Here is a 21,112-nt window from a genome sequence, read left to right as displayed (position 1 = left end):
GTTATTTTTTTCTTCCATTTTGGCGTACACTGCACATGAAAAATATTTTTAGATTTTAATAATCCAGACTTTTTCAGATGCGATGATACCTATGTTTATTTTTATTTTTTTTTCATATGTTATATTGGGAAATTGGGATCTTGGTCATTTTGGACAGGTGCCTGCTGTATTATACAGCTGGCACTCGCCACGTACAGAGCGGGCTCAGTGCAGCAGCCCACTCCATACTTTTCCTCAGCCACAATGACTTACAGATACGTCATTGTGGCTGAAGGGGCTAAAGATATCACTGATGCATAGATAACACAGGATCCACTATTCACATTAGGTGAATGGTGGATCTTTCCCCCTGACCTTTGCACAGGTTATAGAGCATGCCTGGAAAAATCTCCCATAGTCAGTGAAGTCAGCTGCAGTCTGTTGTTTCTATGACCTATGTGGCTGTTCTCAAATAACAGGAAGTCTTGGCATATTTTGGGCCTAGTGGCCAGTGCGAAAACTGCATGCCTTTAGGATTTATTTTTCAGTATAGTCACAAGGAAAAAGTTTTAAAAATTCTAAAAATATGTTGAATATGAAAACTTGATTTGAACTTTTCTATTGTATTTACAATATAGATAAGTCTTAAATTGCAATATTTGTGAGCAGCGAAGTATGTTTAGATTGTCTGATACATGTGCACTTTAGCACCTTTAGGTATAGTTATATTACTTTGTATCAGCCCAGTAGGAATAATATGTAAGATAAAGCCCTTCTGCAGCTACTTTCTGATGTGCAGTGACTGTGGGGCAATTATGAATCCAATGTTGTTTTGATTGTCGCCCTCCTGCTAGCTTACAGACATTGTCAGTATCTGAATAAAAGTATCTTATGTTTTATAGCTTTCGCAAGCGCTAAAATGATTTATCATTTAATTATGCTTCCCTGGTAACTACATTTTCAAGAATGAATCCTAGAACGGCAGATTTAAGTTGTGTTAAGTGCTTAATTTTAGGCAGCTTTTCTACCATTTTCCTCCTAAATGAACAAGCCCTTGGTGATTAGGATGCCTCATAATTAACATGGCGTAATTAATAGCTCTGCCTGTTTAATGAGAATTTCTCTTCCCTCAATTATGACTGTACTGGGATCTGGCACAAGTCCAGCTGCATTCTCATTTTTAATAGTTCTTAGAAATTCAGTCGATTATAAAGTCAGGTTTTTATGAGAAAGGAATGTCACTAAAGGTTAACATGACTCGTAAAAATTAACGTGACAACTCCAGAATGCACCCATAGCTGTTGCTCTTGTTCAGATTTGAGATGGTTTGGCATCCCTCCTCAAACCACATATAACATCACAATATACCCTTCCATAATTACAAGGTTTTCTATATATCATCATGCATGACATTGGTAAATGATGCATACGCAAGCCATTAGAGGGAAAAAAGGAAAGTCTAAAACTATCTGGTGAAGCTTGGCTTTGTAATTTCCAGAAATCAATTTTATTTAGAGAAATAAACATTACACGGAATACTTTTATGTTGGGAAAGAGGAGTTTATGCCAGGCTAGTGATGGATTATGCTACAGTAAAGCCCAACCTGCCTCTTCATGCATTTTGTGATCATAAAAGTTTATATATTCTCAACCAGTTGTTGCACTGCAGACATGATTTGTTTGTCATATTGGGATTTCACTATTAATTTTATAAAACATAATGTGTAATAATTCATTCAGTATTTTCCACATTCGGTCTTCAGAAAACCAAAAATGCTGTAACTAAAAAGCCAAGTGTATTAAGTAGAGACGAATGCATGAGAAGTGAGATGTCTCCTGAAGATAACCCAGAAATCCAAGCAGGTTGTGTATTGTTGGGACTTCCAAGTCTAACTTCTATAGCATCTGTAAGTTTTTGACTGCCTTGATAGTACTATAGGGTGAAGAAAGCTAAGCACAATGGTCCATCTAGTCTGCCCTTTATATTATTACTTATCTTCGCATAGACATGTGTTTACCAATACTTACACCGGTTTTCTGAATAGGGTAATATCTGAATCCTATGCCAAGTTCTAGCTGGGGTAGCTTTCAGATTCTGGTTCATGGACCATCCTGGTTGAGACAGAATGATGTGTCTCTTAATAATTTTTACTCTTCTCATATCACCACATTTGAGATCAAGACTAGCATTAGAAACGCCAGTCTTGATAAATCTCCACAAGTGTTTTTCTGTCAAAAGGTCACGGCAAAAGCCAGTAGTGGATCTGGCGAAATTCTTATAGAACTGACTGCTTGCATTAACCCCAGAATCTGCACCAAAGTAGCATTTTTTTAATTTATATATATGTGGAACCACTCTTAACACACAACTGCCGACCTTAGATGCAGCTGATTGACATTGCTGTTAGTCTGTGACCTGCAAGTACACCCAGATTCTTCTCCTCATGTAACTCTCTGTTGTACACTCCCTAGGACAGTCGAGGCAAACCTACGGCACCGGTGCCAGAGGCGCAAATCGGAGCCCTCTCTGTGGGCACCCACACCCTGGAAAAAGTCTATAGTGTACCAATATGCCTTAGACTTTTCTCCTGCCATTCATCAGCGCAGGGCACGCTATGAACAGCACAGGCAGTGCATTGAATGTAGGCAAGCTATTATAGCTAAATGATAAAGTACATAGAAGATATACTATATTGCACTCTAGTATTCAGGGTAAATTGCCATGTTGGCACTTGGCAATAAATAAGTGGGTTTTGGGTTGCAGTTTGGGCACTCTGTCTCTAAAAGGTTCACCATCACTGCCCTAGGACATGTGATGCATGTAGAGAAATAGCACCAAGAAGCATAACTTTACATGTTTCAACATTTACCCCTGTTTGCCAAATGAATGCCCAAAATACTCAGTGTCCAAGTTTGCTTTTTATTTATTATTTTTTAATTTAATTTTTCGTTTTTGCTTTTTGATTTGTCTTCCCTATCTTCGTTGAGCCATAACTTTTTTTATTTTTCCGTTCACATAGCTGTATGAGGGCTTATTTAATAAAATTATAAAAACTCTATTCCTCCACCGTTTTAGAGATATTTTTCCAACAGCGTTCTCTTTGCGGCAAAACTGACCTGTGCCCTTCATTCTCTGGGTCAGTATGATTACGATGATACCACATATGTATAGGTTTTGTTTATGTCTAAATAGTGTAAAAATAAATAAAACTTTAAAAAAAAATTTTTTTTTACATCACCATATTCTGACCCCCATAACTTTTTATAGTTATATCTACTGAGCAAATTTTTGGCGGGACCATTTTGAAGTGTGTGTGACTTTTGATCACATTTTATTACATTTTTTGGGGTAAAAGAAGCAAATTGGCCATTTTGACGCTTTTTTCTCGTATTGGAAAAATATTTTTATATTTTAATATTACGGGTGTATTGGGATGAGATGGTGCCCATGATGTTTTTTTTTTTTATCTATGTATTATTTATTTATTTATTTTTTGGAAAGGGGGGTGATTTAAACTTTTATATTTTTAATTTTTTTTTATATATTTTTAGTTTTTTTATATTTTTTTATGATTTTGAAGCTCTTATTTCAGCCTCCAAAATACTTTTTATTTTTTCTGAACGCTCATGGATCTTTTAGACCGATGGTTTTTGCAGAATTGCTCATTTCTTATGTTGGCCTGCCACCTGCTGGACAAAATAAGATTTGATGCTTCAATACCCAGCATATTGGAGTCAATTAGTGGCATACTCATTGGTCGCAATTGGACTAATGAGGATGGGTTTTTCACCCTTTAGATGCCGTAATCTCACTTGATCACGGCATCTAAAGGCTTTAATGACCATTCTCGGCATTATTGCCGGTCGTAGTCATTAGCTGTGAGCGGGCGCCCTGTTTACACTTTGCTCCAGCGCCGTACATGTATGGTGTTGGTAGCGAACGGGTTAATCCCATCTTTTATATCACTGAATAAAAGTGGACCCGCTATTGAACCTTTTAGTATAACGCTTATAGGTCCCTCTCAATAAATTAGAATATCATCAAAAAGTTAGTTTATTTCAGTAATTCAATTCAAAAAGTGAAATCAGCATCTGCATAAAGCTTGTCAGCACAGGGAAGCATGAGGTGCTGTAAAATTTTCTGGTAGACAGCTGTACTAACTTTGGACTTGATATAACACGGTGAACCAACACCAGCAGATGAGATGGGTTCCCAAACTATCACTGACTGTGGAAACCTCACACTGGACCTCAGGCAACTTGGATTGTGTGCCTCCCCACTCTTCCTTTAGACTCTGGGACCTTGATTTCTAAATGAAATGCAAAATTTACTTTCACCTGAAAAACAGGAACTTGAACCACTGAGCAACTGTCCAGTCCTTTATCTCCTTTAGGCCGCATTCACACATATGTGGATTTTAACGGACCACTGTCCGTGAAAACCCGTCCTGCTGAGTGCACGAGCGCACGGCGTCATTGGTTGCTATGTGTGAATGAGGCCTAACCCTGGTAAGATGCTTCTGACATTGTCTCTTGGTCATGAGTGGCTTGACACAAGGAATGCGACAGTTGTAGCCCATGTCCTGGATATGTCTGTGTGTGGTAACTCTTGAAGGATTGGATCCAGCCTCAGTCTACTCCATGTGAATATCCCCCAAATTCTTGAGTGGCCTTTTCTTGTCAATCCTTTCAAGGCTGTGGTTATACCTGTTGCTTGTGCACCTTTTTCTACCACACTTTTTCCTTCCACTTAACTTTCCACTAATATGCTTGGATACAGCACTCTGTGTACAGCCAGCTTCTTTAGCAATGATCTTTTATGGCTTACCCTCCTTGTGGAGGGTGTCAATGACTGTCTTCTGGACAACTGTCAAGTCATCAGTCTTCCCAATGATTGTGTAGCCTACTGAACCAGACTGAGAGACCATTTAAAGTCTTAGGAAACCTTTGCAGGTGTTTTGTCGATTAGCTGATTAAAGTGTGACACCATAGGTCTACAATATTGAACTTTTCCACAATATTCTAATTTTCTAAGATATTGCCTTCTGGGTTTTCATTAGCTGTAAGCCTTAATCATGAACATTAAAAGAAATAAGCACTTGAAATAGATCACTCTATATGTAACCCTATGTGTTACCCTTTTTTAATTGAATTACTGAAAATAATTAACTTTTCAATGATATTCTAATTTATTGAGATGCACCTGTATGCTAGCGCTGCATAGCAAATTTGTCTGTGACACACCCAGCAGCCAAAAAAGCACTATTGTAATGCTATATTGTAACATGATGAAAGTGAATGTGATTGTATTGTGACCAAAACACCGAAGTTACCAGAAATCCACGCCTGCTGGGTTTCCAGTTACAAAGTATACTTTCTAAACCTATAGAATTGAATTTACCCTTTTAGATGTATATGAGGGGCAGTGTTAAAAAAGTGGCGAGAGCCAAATAAACCGGGGAGAGTTTTGCTAAAGAATTTGGGACTTTTCAATGTCAGTTTTACAAGCATTAATAAATCAACCACTATATCCTCAGCCACCCCTCTGTCCAGGCTCCTACTCGCTTTTTCATAAAAACAAATCCCCCCTAACAGTGTCATCCACAGATCCCCATAACAGTGTCATCCACAGATCCCCCATAACAGTGTCATCCACAGATCCCCCATAACAGTGTCATCCACAGATCCCCCATAAGTTTGTCATCCACAGATCCCCTCCATAACAGTGTCATTTTAAATACATAAAGGGAATCAACTCGGTAAAGGAAGAGAGCATATTTAAAAGAAGAAAAACTACCACAAGAGGACACAGTTTTAAATTAGAGGGGCAAAGGTTTAAAAGTAATATAAGGAAGTATTACTTTACTGAGAGAGTAGTGGATGCATGGAATAGCCTTCCTGCAGAAGTGGTAGCTGCAAATACAGTGAAGGGGTTTAAGCATGCATGGGATAGGCATAAGGCCATCCTTCATATAAGATAGGGCCGGGGGCTATCCATAGTATTCAGTATATTGGGCAGACTAGATGGGCCAAATGGTTCTTATCTGCCGACACATTCTATGTTTCTATGTTTCATCCACAGATCCCCTATAATAGTGTTATCCACAGACCACCAATAGTTCAAAACCCACCAAAAGCACACCTTTTGGTTCAAAAAATTTTTCTTCTTATTTTCCTCCTCAAAAACCTAGATGCGTCTTATCATCAGGTGCGTCTTATAAAGCAAAAAATACGGTAGGAATTTTAGTGCACAGCAAACTAAGCTGTAGAAACCAGTGTCAGGCAGCTGCTGCCAAGGCCGATAAGATAATGGGATGCATTAAAAGGGGCATAGATGCCTATGATGATAACATAGTCCTACCACTTTACAAATCACTGGTCAGACCACACATGGAGTACTGTGTGCAGTTCTGGTCTCCTGTGAACAAGGCAGACATAGCAGAGCTGGAGAGGTTTCAGAGGAGGGCAACTAAAGTAATTACAGGAATGAGGGAATTACAGTACCCTGAAAGATTATGAAAATTAGGGTTATTCACTTTAAAAACAAAGACAACTTAGGGGAGATCTAATAACTATGTATAAATATATCATGGGTCAGTACAGAGTTCTCTCCCATCATCATCCAGGACTGTGACTAGGGGACATCCTCTGCGTCTGGAGGAAAGAAGGTTTGTACACAAACATAGAAGATGATTCTTTATGACTATGGAACTCTCTGCCTGAGGAGGTGGTGATAGTGAATTCACTAAAAGAGTTCAAGAGGGGCCTGGATGTATTTCTGGAGTGTAATAATATTACAGGCTATAGATACTAGAGAGGGGTTGTTGATCCAGGGAGTTATTCTGATTGCCTGATTGGAGTCGGGAAGGTATTTTTTCCCATAAAGTGAGGAAAATTGTCTTCTTACTCAGTTTTTTTTGCCTTCCCCTGGATCCACTTGCAGGATAACAGGCTGGACTGGATGGACAGATGTCTTTTTTCAGCCTTATAAACTATGTTTCTGTTACTATGATTCTACGACATGTGCATGTGTATTTTCCACCATGTGAAGGTACTTTAATGCTACTCCCACATCGTTTTCATAAGAGGATGTAAACAGAAGTAAATTAGGGAATTGGTGTACTTAACTAATGTGCTTGAATATGGGTTTAGAGATTTAAACAAAATTAACCAAATGAAAAAGCTGTCACAATTTATGAAAAAAATATTCTAGTTGTAAATGTTTTATAGCAGACATGGGCAAATTTTAGGTAAGTCTAAGATCCGGGTCATGTAAAGGTGCCATCGATCATCATTTATGCAGCGCATTAAATCATTGTTTCTGGGCAGCAGATCATACTGTATAAACAGCGATCTGCTGCCCAAATACGATGAATCTACATGAGGACGAGGAATTGCAGTAGCCATCGCTTATCCCCATACTGTGGAGGCGATCGCTGCATGTTCTGTAAATGCAGCTCTTTCCTCCACTGACGAGCAGGCAGTTGTCGGGAACGAGCGGTTCATTCCTGATAATTGCCTGCTCGGTCTGCCCTTGTCAATGTGCCTTTTACTCAGTAGTCTTCGATTCCCCCTCCTAATTTCTCAAAGCCAGATTAGTCACATACGCTCCCCCACTATAATATCAGCGGGTCCCCCAATCAACTAGTGATCAACTCTGTGTTAGGTACTGGGTTGCAGCACCAGGCCACCATATGCATATAATATGGGGGGAAAATTCTAGTTGCCAGGGACAGTTTTCTAGACACCCTGGTGACTGTAAAAGCTTTGTGTTATATAAATTTGTCTTAACGTATCTAGACATTATGTTGTTGAATGCCGATCTATAGTTATGACAGGAAAGCTGCTAGAATAGAATGTGTAGTGTCTTAGATGCGCCCTGGTCTTTTTGTTGTAACCTCTCCACCGCTGTACCTGAGCAGCTAAGGAAATGTATGTTTACAAGGCAGAGTGCAATGTGCATGAGTGTCCTATTATCTATTGTCTGGAAACAGGTACACACACTTACAATGTGCAAGCACAAAATAATGAGCAGATGCTTAGTATTCTGTTTGCATCATCTGCCATGTAGAGGAAGCTTAAAGCTGGCTTTCTAAAAGTTATATTTTCTGACACTTAGACACAGTTTCTAGCAACATGTTTTGACTCTGATTAGAATTTTGTGAGCCGGAATATCTATCCATTCTGTGCAAAGTGATTATTGCCTTCTGTATCAATTTCAAAACTGTATTCAGTTATGAAGTGTGTTGTATGCCAGTACTCTTGGAACTGTTTTTTGGCAAGCTTTTTCCATAATTATAAAACAAATCTCCCGGCATCTAGTTGGGTAGCCAGTGTAAGAAAATGTTATAGTAACTGAAGAAGAAAAATATTTATAAACTATATGGAAATATATGCAAAAATATATTTTTCATCCCTGGTGCAGGTAGTGTTGACCCTTGGGTTTAGAGCACCTGAGAGAAGGAGTGTTTCTATTAATCTAGTTTACTTAAAGGGACTTTCTGAGGGTTGCATACACCGGTGACAGAGACTCAGAGACAAAAACGTCATTTCACCTACCAGTCGTTTTGCAGACATCTGTATTGATCAGCTCCAGTTGTGAGTGTTGGAGTCTGCTTAGCACAGAGCGAATGCAATAGAGTCCTCACATTCATAAGCTCTCTCTACCCTCCGACATGCTAAGACATCTTTTTCCTAATACAGTCAGCGGCAGTGGAGTGTGGAGAGCGAGTAGCTCATGAATATGAGCAAATTTAAGCACTGGATGAAGCTGTTCAATACAGATTCAAGTAAGGCTAGTTTCACACTAGTGGTGAAGATCCAGCTGGCTGTTCCAGCAAGTTTTGCTGATGGCTGCCAGCTTAAAGGGGTTGTAGAAGAATGGAAGCCAGGGTGGGGGGTTGGGAACCCCCCCATTGGCCAGACCTGTAAAGGGAGGCTTACTTACCTGGCTCCCTGCTCCTCCTACTCCTGGACTGCGATGCTCCGCTGGGCTCCTTCACTGAAATCATCTGGTTTGACGCCACTTGCAGCCAATTACCCCCCCCCCCCCCATTCGCGCACAACCCCTTTAACCACTTCACATCCGGACCATTTGCCCCCTTCCTGACCAGGCCTAATTTTGCTAATCTGACTTATCTCACTTTATGTGGTAATAACTTTGGAACGCTATTGTTGTCTCGTGACACATTGTACTTCATGATAGTCATAAATTTGGGTCAATATATTTCACCTTTACTTATGAAAAAATCCCCAATTTACCAAAAATTTTGAAAATTAGCAATTTTAAACATTTCAATTTCTCTGCTTTTGAAACAGAAAGTGATACCTCATAAAATATTTATTACTTAACATTCCCCATATGTCTACTTTATGTTGGCCTCATTTTGGAAATGTAATTTTATTTTTTAAGACGTTAGAAGGCTTAGAAGTTTAGAAGCAATTCTTAAAATTTTTAAGAAAGTTGTCAAAACCCACTTTTTAACCCCTTATGGACTCAGCCCTATTTCACCTTAAGGACTCAGCCCTATTTCACCTTAAGGACTTGGCCATTTTTTGCAAATCTGACCAGTGTCACTTTAAGTGCTGATAACTTTAAAACGCTTTGACTTATCCAGGCCATTCTGAGATTGTTTTTTCGTCACATATTGTACTTCATGACACTGTTTAAATGAATTCAAATTTTTTTTTTTTTATTCATAAAAAAATACCAAATTTACCAAAAATTTGTAAAAAATTGCAAATTGCCAAGTTTCAATTTCTCTACTTCTATAATACATAGTAATACCTCCAAAAATAGTTATTACTTTACATTCCCCATATGTCTACTTCATGTTTGGATCATTTTGGGAATGATATTTTATTTTTGGGGGATGTTACAAGGCTTAGAAGTTTAGAAGCAAATCTTGAAATTTTCAAAAACCCACTTTTTAAGGACCAGTTCAGGTCTGAAGTCACTATGTGGGACTTACATAGTGGATACCCCCATATATGACCCCATTGTAGAAACTACACCCCTCAAGTTACTTAAAACTGATTTTACAAACTTTGTTAACCCTTTAGGCGTTCCACAAGAATTAAAGTAAAATGGAGATCACATTTTAAAATTTCTCTTTTTGTGCAGATTTTCCATTTTAATCCAATTTTTTCTTTAACACAGCAGGGGCGTAGCTATAGGGGGTGCAGAGGTAGCAGTCGCTACCGGGCCCAGGGGCCTGAGAGGGCCCAAAGACCCTTGTGCTTATAAGAAGACACTGGTATAATAGAAGGTGGGCTGGCTCTGTTATAGATTTTGCACTGGGGCCCAGAATCTTCAAGTTACACATCTGGCTGGAGGGAAGAGGTTGGGTCAAGAGGGGGGGCGTTTCAGTTTTTGCCTCGGGCTGCAGGAGGGCTGTGTGCTTCCCGGCCCCTGGCCATAAAGCACTGAGTGAATGGGGGCCCAAGCTGAACTCTTGCTCCAGGGCCCATGAGCCTTTAGCTACGCCCTTGGTTAACAGCCAAACCAAATTTCATATTTATCACCCATATTCTGCGGTTTACAGAAACACCCCACATGTAAGCATAAACTGCTGTATAGGCACACGGCAGGGCGCAGAAAAAAGCAACGCCACATGGTTTTTGGAAGGCGGATTTTGCTGAACTGGTTTTTAGATGCCATGTCCCATTTGAAGCCCCCCTGATGCACCCTTACAGTAGAAACGCCCAAAAAGTGACCCGATTTTTGGAAACTAGGGGATAAGGTGCCAGTTTTATTGGTACTATTTTTGGGTACATATTATTTTTTGATCATTCATTATAACACTTTATGGGGCAACGTGACCAAAAAATGGTTTTTAGCACAGTTTTTATTTTTTTTATTTTCACAGCATTCACCTGAGGGGGTTAGGTCATGTGACATTTTTATAGAGAAGATGGTTACGGACGTGGCGATACCTAATATGTATACTTTTTCTTATTTATTTAAGTTTTACACAATAATAGCATTTTTGAAACAAAAAAATTATGTTTTAATGTGTCCATATTCTGAGAGCTATATTTTTTTTATTTTTTGCGGTATGAGATGACTGTTTTATTGGAACCATTTTGTGGGACATACGCCTTTTTGATCACTTGGTGTTGCACTTTTTGTGATGTAAGGTGACAAAAATGCCTTTTTTTTTACAGTTTTTTTTTATTTTGATGGTGTTTATCGGACTGGGTGGATTAGCCTCAGTGCAGGACTGATCGAGGTCTGTGAAAGACCCGACAGCTCCTGCACTCACCCGGCTCCGGCGGTCACAGGCAGGGATCTAGAAGGCAGGGGCACCTGGGAACTGTCCCTGCCTTCTCTTAGGGTTGCCCTGCTGTCACTGACAGCGGGCAACCCGATCTGCAGCTGCACGATTAGTGTGCAGCTGCGATCTCTGAATGGACGTTCAGAAATGCCCATTCAGAGATAGAGAACCACCTCCCGGACTTTTATAGTCAATGTGCGGACGGGAGGTGGTTAAAAAGTTTCTTAAAGAGTACATCTACATCCTAAAGACATCAAGATGTTTAATTACTTAATGTTACGGCAAGGTTATAATGATGTAGACAGTAGAACATAAAATTCTTCCTTTTGCTCCAGAGAAAGATGAAAATCATAGTAGCAAACAACTTTGCATGTTTCTTTTTCTCATTTATTGGCACAAAATTAGGCACAAACTTATGTTTGCTATCAGTTTTGTTGACTGTGCAATCCATTTGAGAACAAGACAAGCAAAATTAGTTTTGCGTATTGTGTTTGTTGTTTTGGTATAATGATTTTGGTTGAATTTAATGACGTCATGTAAGTTGCTTACATTTTTCCACTGTTTTCTCCACGTAGGAGAGTAGAGTTCTTCGGACAGTCCCTCTTTTGGCAGCTTGTCTCCCTGAAGACAAATGTAAAGTTTTAATTGGTCGGCGTTTTGGAGAAGAAAGGTAAAAGCACAATCACCTTCTTTTCATTGTATTTCTTTTTGTTGGAGAAAACAATATTTTCAAATAATATCAATAATTATACTTAGTCATGATAGTGTAATACAAAGTTTTATAAACTGTTGATTACTAATCAAATCAACTAAGGGAAGCACACATGTAATAGCAACATTTAATTCTAGATATAGCAATAAAATATAGCAAAGATGGTAAAAAACATTAGTGAATTTAAACAAAATATTTTAAAATGATATTTGTATGTATTTCTACTCATGTTTGGTTTCCTTGATTCACCATGTGACTCACTTGGCTTGATAATGGCTCTGTGAGAAAGCTGAAACGTTGCCTGTACAACATGTGTTGAATACATTTTGTATCTTTTCACTTTTTATCTAAGGAATGCTGCGTTACATTTATTTGAAAATAAATAATAAATATATATAACAAATATAGCAATTGGGCAGCACAGCTGTATGTACAATATGGGCGGAGTGCCAGCGGCTGTGAAGGCGATCCCCCTTCAAATACTTAGCAGAAAAAATTCCACGGCACCTCCAAGGCGTAACATAAATTCAGGCTTTATTCACCAGACAAGCGATGTTTCGATCCACCTCCTGGGATCTTTTTCAAGCACTGCTTGAAAAAGATCCCAGGAGGTGGATCGAAACGTCGCTTGTCTGGTGAATAAAGCCTGAATTAATTTTACGCCTTGGAGGTGCCGTGGAATTTTTTCTGCTATATGTATATGTATATATGTGTGTGTGTGTATATATATATATATTATATTATGTGAATTCCGGCAGCACTCACTTTAGAGATTATCCGGTGCAAGCGTCTCGCCTTTGACAACAGGCTTGTATATTCATAGAAAATCAACGCAGCACTCTTCTTGTAAAAAACGCAGTGTCTTTATTCACACATGTGACACAAAATAGGCAACGTTTCAATCCCCTTCCGGGATCCTTCTCAAGCCAAGTGCACTTGGCTTGAGAAGGATCCCGGAAGGGGATTGAAACTTTGCCTATTTTGTGTCACATGTGTGAATAAAGACACTGTGTTTTTTACAAGAAGAGTGCTGCATTAATTTTCTATGAATATATATATATATATATATATATATATATTGTAACACAGTGAGGGGAATCGTCTGGGAAAACAGGTATTTTCCTCCCAGCTTGTGCTGCTGGGCTGATTTGCAGCCAGGTGGGGTCAAATACCGGACTGGATTTTAATTGCCGTTCCTGCTTTTTGGCAGCACCTGGCTGTCCTTAAATAGGCAGATGGGCACAGCAGCAGGATCTCTGTGTTAGGATCTGAGGCTTGGTGCCAGGTTGAAGGGCTAAGACCCATGGGCCGAGGAAACAGGCCCCCTAAAGCCTGCCGTGGACTGCTGGAGGCAGAACTGACATCAAGGTGACTTGTCTTATATGAACTTTCCAATTTGTGTGAAGTAACACCAAGACTACAAAGTAACGCATTGTTTTGTGCATTTGCCTCAAGTGTGAATAAACACTGAAGTTTTCCGTTAAAAACTTGTCTTTTGCCTCTGTACTGCGTCCGCTTACCCTATCTACCAGAGCGAAACCCCACAATAATATATATATATATATATATATAGTCACCTTTAGTGATGATGTGCATTGAGCATGTAAATAAATTGGCTTACTGTTAGATATCCTCAGTCCTATGCTGAATGGATTCTGTACATTTTAAACTCCTTTGGAAAATAAATGAGTGTTTAAAACAGACAATGTATAAAAGAAGAATAGCTGTCAGCAATAAAGAAAGCATTTCAGTTAAACTCTTATAGAGATAAATTCTTCCCTATAATTTATACCACCTCCTTTCCTTTCCAGATATGGGGCATGTTGCCTCAGAGGAGAGACTAAAGCTTTACAGGACTTGCCAGTGGCTTTGGCTTATAATTAAAAAGAAAATTTGTAAAGGTTTTAAATGCCAAATTGCATTGTTAAGCAGGTTGCTTCCATAAATAATGTGCATGTTGAATCCTACAAACAACGGACCCAAGAGCTATTGTTAATTATTGGCTTTTTAATTGCTAATTAAGAGTGTGAGGGTCAGTCATCGCCTTAAGCTCGAAACATGCATGGAATGCTATGTTTATTGTGTTTATAGCAAGAGAACGGAAAATGCAGTCTGATCAGCAGGAAACCTGTTATAGAGCAGGAGGAGCTGAGCAGATTCATACATACGTTTAGGAAAAGATTTAGTGTTTAAAGGGCTTCTCCAGGAATTAAGAAGATAAAATGAATTCCATTATAAATATATTCCCAAATACCTTTCATTAGTTATAATGGCTTGTTTTCTCTAGGAAGCAGTCATCAGGGGAAATAAAATGGCTGCCGTCCTATTAGTACACACAAAACTTGTCCTAATCATGCAGCAGGGCAAGTTACACTGAGGTAAAGAGTTGCCTCATCCGGCCCTCCTACTTGTCGGGGATTATGATCCTGAATACAACTGATAAGATCTTCAGCTGAATCTCTGTAGGAATGGAGTTCATGAAGTGACATGAAGTAGAGAGAGGACGGACAGGACAGCGATCTTTAAACAGCTGATCGGGGGAGAGGGAGAGGTTTGCTGGGTGTCGGCGTGGGTAGCCCACCACGATATGATATTGATGATAGGATAGGAGGATAGGATAGTTAATCAATATCAATAAAGTGAACAACCTCTATAAGCTAATTAATATCATGACCTGGGACTAGGATGCCAGAAGTGGAATTTCAGCTATGTGTACCAACATGGGGCCATAGTCTAAAGGAAGCAGGCGGGCACCTAGGCTTCTCCAATGCAATGTGGCGAGATTGGTCTCGTCACACTGGATATACAATATTTCTGATGCTTTTAATTTTTCTTTTCTAGCTTGCAATATGTTGTGGCAAAACATGTGTGGGTCACCAAGTGACATCTGATTTTGACAAATTAGTTCATCTTGATTTTTCTTTTCCTTGACCCCTTTTCTCTGTATGTATCCCTAAAAAAGACCTGGTCAAATTTTAGCTGTCTTTGAGCCAGCGTTAATGCACCATAGGATTGGATCCACACAACTGCAACCAGGGATGAGTTAGTTTGGTCATGCACATCACTTGTGGTTTTTGCTCTCCATCAGTTCAGGAAAGAGATAGATCCCTTTAATCATATCCACAGCATTGTCCTTCTTTTAATTCATTTAATGGTTGAAATCCATGTCCCCACTCGCTCCTCCACTTATCACAGCTAGGATTCCCTAGTAGTCTCAGTAGGGCCCAGAATTCTCCATTTTCCACATCAGGCCCCCACCTTGCACATTCACATAAGAGCCAAGCTCTTCCCTGCCTTAATTTTGCAGTCAGAGAATTTACCTTAGATTTAAAAAGCGTTAATAATAACAAATGTAATCTATGCATACTCCTTTGTTTTGTCTTTGGATCTACTGGTGAACTTCATGTTTAGTAGCCTGTAATTGAATGCCCGAGTAGTTTCCAGTGGTACTAGTGGCATACCGTGTGATTTTTCTGTGCCCCCACCCTTTTCTACACTTCGTAGATGTTGGATGGCACTAGTTCTAGAGTAATTTTCAGTTCATGAGCATACCGAGGGAGGATATTGGTTGACCTTTTGTACTTAACCATGAGCTGCACTGATTTATACTGAGAAAACTTCTCCAGATAAAAGAGATTTGTAGTGTAGATGTTTACACCCGTCATTGTGCGGAATATGCTGATATCCTAAATTAACTGCAGTGTGCATGTATCATCTGCTCCATGGGCGCAGTTGGTGTGCCCTTTCTTTTTGATTTGTTTCCAGTCTGCTAAGTAATCTGCCCTTGGTCATTTCTGTTTCTGCAAGCCTGAGATTTATTTCCTAAACTGTATAAGGAGCAGACCTTTAAGATGGAATAATTTGGCAGCCAATGTGTGAACATTTGATGTTTTTTTTTTTTTTTTCCCTTTAAATGATTGCAAGCAGACACTAAACTGGGAAAGTACATGCATCGCTATTGGACGCCATATCTATGCCATTCCTCAGGCAAACTTCCCCTGGTTTAATGGTACGCTACTGAAAATGTCATTTTGTTTGTGTCTTAATAAGGCATTACAAGGTGAATGCTGCTGAGACACCATACTTTTCCCACTCACGCTGCTTAATTCATGTTTCCTTCAGCTCTTATATATTACAAAGCCATAAAAGTTTCAGTTTCTACACAGTAGTAAAACGGCTATAGTGTCTGTTAATACTCTAATATGCCGCTATTCCAAACTGAGATTTATATGGCATGACTGTGTTTGTACTATATTGTACTTGAAGCACAGATAAAAGGCCATTTATCAAGGGAATAAGCTTAGTGCTGGAATACAGAAGGCTGTAAGGAAACAGAAAATATTGCGCTACAGGGATTTTTTTGCCCCAATTTTATGTTACTGGAATAAGGGTAGAAGTATGTGCTGCATGGAAGCAGTGTATAGTTTTCTGCTGTCTTTTATATAAATCTGTGCAATGGTGACTCATTTTTATTAAAGGGGTTTTCTGAGATCAGCAATATTTGGCCAAGGAGGAGAAATGCCATCAAATAATTAAAGGGGTTGTCCCACGACAAATACGTCCACTGAGGACCCCGCCGATCACAAGAAAGAGAGTGCCTTGTTTATCTGTTTGAATGGAGCAGCAGTCACACATGCGCGCTACCACTAAGTTTCTTCCATTCAACTGTATGGGAGTACAAGAGCTAAGCTACGCGCGGCAGTCCCATAGTGTTAAATGGAGCCGCAGCGTTCATGTGTGACCCTTTCCTTTCCGTTGGCGGGAACAAGGGGTCTCTTTTCTCCTGTGAATAGGGGGAAGTGGTTTTCATGGCACACTCCCTTTTAAGATCCATTACCTGATAAATCACCAGGTGTCCCAGCACTGCCACTCCTGTGGAAACTGCCAGTGTTTTTTTTACTGTGCTGAAGCAGTGACATGCCTGTCTATCCACATCACCGCTGCAGCCAATCCACCGACCTTAGGCCTCTTTCACATGAGTTTTCCGCGCGGGTGCAATGCGTGATGTAAATGCATAACACCAGCACTGAATCCTGACCCATTGATTTCAATGGCTCTGTGCACATGAGCGTTATTTTTTACGCATCAGTTCTGCGTTGCGTGAGAATGGCAGCATGTTCTATATTCTGTGTTTTTCATGCAGCCCTGGCTCCATAGAAGTGAATGGGGCTTCTGAAAAACGCGTCAAAAACGCATCAAAGCGCGTTGCACCCGCGCTGAAAAAATAACTGTTCGCAATCGCAGACAAAACTGACTGAACTTGCTTGCAAAATGGTGCAAATTTCACTGAACACACCCTAAACGCGTCCTGACACAATCTGTATAGTTTGTGTGAAAGAGGCCTTAGAGGTGTACATCATAAGACAGGGCACATCATTGCAGAAGCATAGTAAATAAAGGCTGGAATGGTAGGGATATAGCAGGTGATTAGTAAGGCCCCTTTCACATGGGCGAGAATTCCGCGCTGGTGCAATGCGTGAGGTGAACTCATTGCACCCGCACTGACTCCGGACCCATTTACTTAAATGGGGCTGTGCAGATGATCGGTGATTTTCACGCATCACTTGTGCGTTGCGTGAAAATCGTAGCATGTTCTATATTCGGCGTTTTTCACGCAACGCAGGCCCCATAGAAATGAATTGGGCTGTGTGAAAATCGCATAGCATCCGCAAGCAAGTGCGGATGCAATGCCATTTTCACGCATGGTTGCTAGGGGAAAGAATTTTCTATTTTCATTCAGCAGGACCTGCGCTGACGTCACTGCGCTCACCGCGTGGTGGACACGATTACGTCATCAAAGGTCCTTTTGCAGGTCCTGAAAGAAGACGATGCCGGCTGCGCGATCAAGTGGATGAGGTGAGTTAATTGTTTTAATTTTTTTAACCCCTCAAGCAACATTTTACTAAGCATTCTGTATTAGGCTACTTTCACACTTACGGCAGGACGGATCCGACAGGCTGTTCACCATGTCGGATCCGTCCTTCCGCTATTTCGCCGTGCCGCCGGATTGCCGCTCCGTCCCCATTGACTATAATGGAGACGGGGGCGGAGCTCCGGCGCAGCACGGCGGTGCACGGCGAAGGCCGCCGGACTAAAAAGTCCTGCATGTCCGACTTTTTAGTCCGGCGGCTTCCGCCGTGCTGCGCCGGAGCTCCGCCCCCGTCTCCATTATAGTCAATGGGGACGGAGCGGTGGCACGGCGAAATAGCGGAAGCACGGATCCGACATGGTGAACAGCCTGTCGGATCCGTCCTGCCGCAAGTGTGAAAGTAGCCTTAGAAATGCTATTATTTTCCCTTATAACCATGTTATATGGGAAAATAATAACATCTACACAACACCGAACCCAAACCTGAACTTAAGTGAAGAAGTTCAGGTCTGGGTACCACATTCAGTTTTTTATCACGCACGTGCAAAACGCATTGCACCCCGCGATAATGCAATCGCAGTCAAAACCGACTGAAATTGTGTGCGCACTCGCGCAGGTTTCCCGCAATGCACCCGGGACGCATCTGGAGCAAATCCGGGACGCCCGTGGGAAAGAGGCCTAAGTCATTTATTATTTTACAGCATCCCTCCTGCCCAATGTTTTGCTTAGCTCCTTCCCGCACCATGTCATAAATATATAAAGCATAGATGACATGATATATTGTATTGTATTGAACCAGCCATCGGAGCACTTGAAAAAAAAAAGTTTTAAAAAAATTTAATTATTTATATCCATGCATTTATATAAGGAAAAAACATGTAAAAAAGTAAATTAAACTGCACATAAATTGCTGCTTCTGTAATTACCTGATTTAAAAAAGGATCAAGTTACTTATCCCATGTGGTGAACGGCATTGAAAAATTTATATAAACAAACATGTATTCCCTCTCCGCAGGACAGGAGATAATTGTCTGATCGTGAGAAAGAGAGCGTCTTGTTTACCTGTTTGAATGGAGCAGTAGTCACAAATGTGCGCTACCACTCAGTTTCTCCTATTTAACTGTATGGGAGTACAAGCGCTAGGATATCTGCGGCAGTCCCATAGTGTTAAATGGAGCCACAGCGTTCATGTGTGACCACTGATCCATTCCGTCGGGGGAACAAGGGGTCTCTTTTCTCCTGTGTATAGGGAAAAGTGTTTTTCATAGGACACTCCCTTTTAAGATCCATTACCTGATAAAACACCAGGTATTCCAGCACTGCCACTCCTGTGGAAACAGTCTTTTTTAAAATGACAGAATTGCAGTTTTTGTCACCTCACCTCCCAAAAAATTGTATAAAAAGTGATCAAAAAGTCAAATGTACCACAAAAAACAAGCCCTCATCCAGCTACATTGACGGAAAAGGCTATGTTCTCATATATGGTGATCCAAAAATTATGCAAAAGTAATAAAACATGAAAAGATTATAGAAATTCGTATTCGTATCAACCTGCAGAATAATATTATATCATATATACTGCATGGTGAACCCCATGAAACATAAAATAAAAACACTGACATCATTTCCATATTTGCCTACCTCCCCTTCCAAAAAATTGTATAAAAAGCGATTGAAAAGTCATATGTGGGGGATTCAGTCAGCACAACCCTGTATGCAGGTGCACATCGCTATGGCGAAATACATATACAAACGCAAAATACAAATGCAATAGCACTCTGCAACCAGCACTCTGCCCTGCCTCCATGCTGGATGTTGAATGAGGCATTGGTGTACATTTTGGCCAAAGCGTAATAAGCCACTCACCACGTCAAGGTCGCCTCTATGAGTGGTCCCTAACACTAGTTCCTACCATGACAGCCACACAGGTAGGAACTAGTGTTAGGGACCACTAATAGAGGCGACCTTGACGTGGTGAGTGGCTTATTACGCTTTGGCCAAAATGTACACCAATGCCTCATTCAACATCCAGCATAGAGGCAGGGCAGAGTGCTGGTTGCAGAGTGCTATTGCATTTGTATTTTGCATTTGAAAAGTCATATGTACCCAAGAATGGTAAGAAAAAAACTATAGTCCAACCCCCCAAAATACCCTGAGACAGCTATGTTGCAGAAAAATAATAATGTTATAAATATTAGTATATGGCAAAGGAAAATACAACAGATTTTTATTTATTTTTTTATGAATGTGTGTTGCAAACATGGTAAAACATGAAAAAAAAAAAAGAAGTAAACTTGCAGAATAAAGTTATCATATATAACGCATGGTGAACCCCATAAAAATGAAAATAAAAAACATTGAAATAATTGCAACTTTTGCCCACCTCACCTTCCAAAAATGAAATAAAAAGCGATCAAAAAGTCATATGTACCCCAAAATTCAAATAAAATCTATAGCATGTGATGCAAAAAAAATATAAAAATTATGGCTTTTAAAAACGAAATTTCAACAAATTCCATGTTTGAAACTCTATAGCTGATTGCGACATCTGACATTAATATTACAGTGTAAAATAGAAAAAAACCTTCAAAAAAAATCATACTTACCTCATTCATTTGATCACGAAGAGCCAGCCACCGCCATCTTGATTGAAGATCTAGCGCGAAATCTTGCATGGCCTGTGATGACGTCATCACGTTGGCCGGCATGGTGACTGTAAGATCCTCACCTGTCTCGCACTCCGGTGTGAGCAAAAAGGGTCCCCGTGGAGCGATGGTACAGGTTACGCGTGTCTCCATAGATAGATCAGATCCGACCCCTTTGCGAACCGACGCGGGGATGAGTTCACATGTGCGCCAGAGGGGTAGACCGCCGGGGTCTCGGGGACAGGCTGGTCGGGCTAGTGGCAGTACGCCGCGGCCGGGCTGGTCTCCGGTACCTCTTGCAGATTCCACTTTGGTGTCCATATCGACGCGCTCGTACTCTTGCTGAGCCTGTCGGGCATCCACGTGTATGCTTGAGAACGGGTTTGCAAGATGATGTGCGGTCGCGCGTATGTGCTTCTTATGCTCTTCGCCGACCAGTGATGGGAATAGCACCTGGCCTTAAATTCAAAGTAGATTAGGGGGCCTGCATTGGTCTAATTGGCCAATGATCGGCCAAGGCCTTGTACACAGGTGTAGGGCAGTTTCATGACCTATGGGGAGTTGACACTTGGCGCCCTGGTATTTGTTAGCAGGCACATAAAAGGTGGTTTCCCCGGTCGGTCACTGCCCA

At 40.5% G+C, this 21,112-nt stretch overlaps 1 protein-coding gene across 3 annotated transcripts in view; it reads left to right on the top strand.

The window, feature by feature from the left end:
• Positions 1-21,112, top strand: part of DTWD2 (DTW domain containing 2) — a 303,756-nt gene that overhangs the window by 155,028 nt on the left and 127,616 nt on the right. For all 3 annotated transcript variants that reach the window (XM_040421668.1, XM_040421669.1, XM_040421667.1), the window contains exon 4: positions 11,831-11,925. In XM_040421668.1, the coding sequence (XP_040277602.1) occupies positions 11,831-11,925 (95 nt within the window). The remainder of the gene's footprint in view (positions 1-11,830; positions 11,926-21,112) is intronic.

Source organism: Bufo bufo, chromosome 2 (assembly GCF_905171765.1).
Source record: "Bufo bufo chromosome 2, aBufBuf1.1, whole genome shotgun sequence".
NCBI lineage: Eukaryota > Metazoa > Chordata > Amphibia > Anura > Bufonidae > Bufo > Bufo bufo.
The sequence above is the reverse complement of the archived record's forward strand: the minus strand, read 5'-3'. Positions and strand labels throughout refer to the sequence as shown.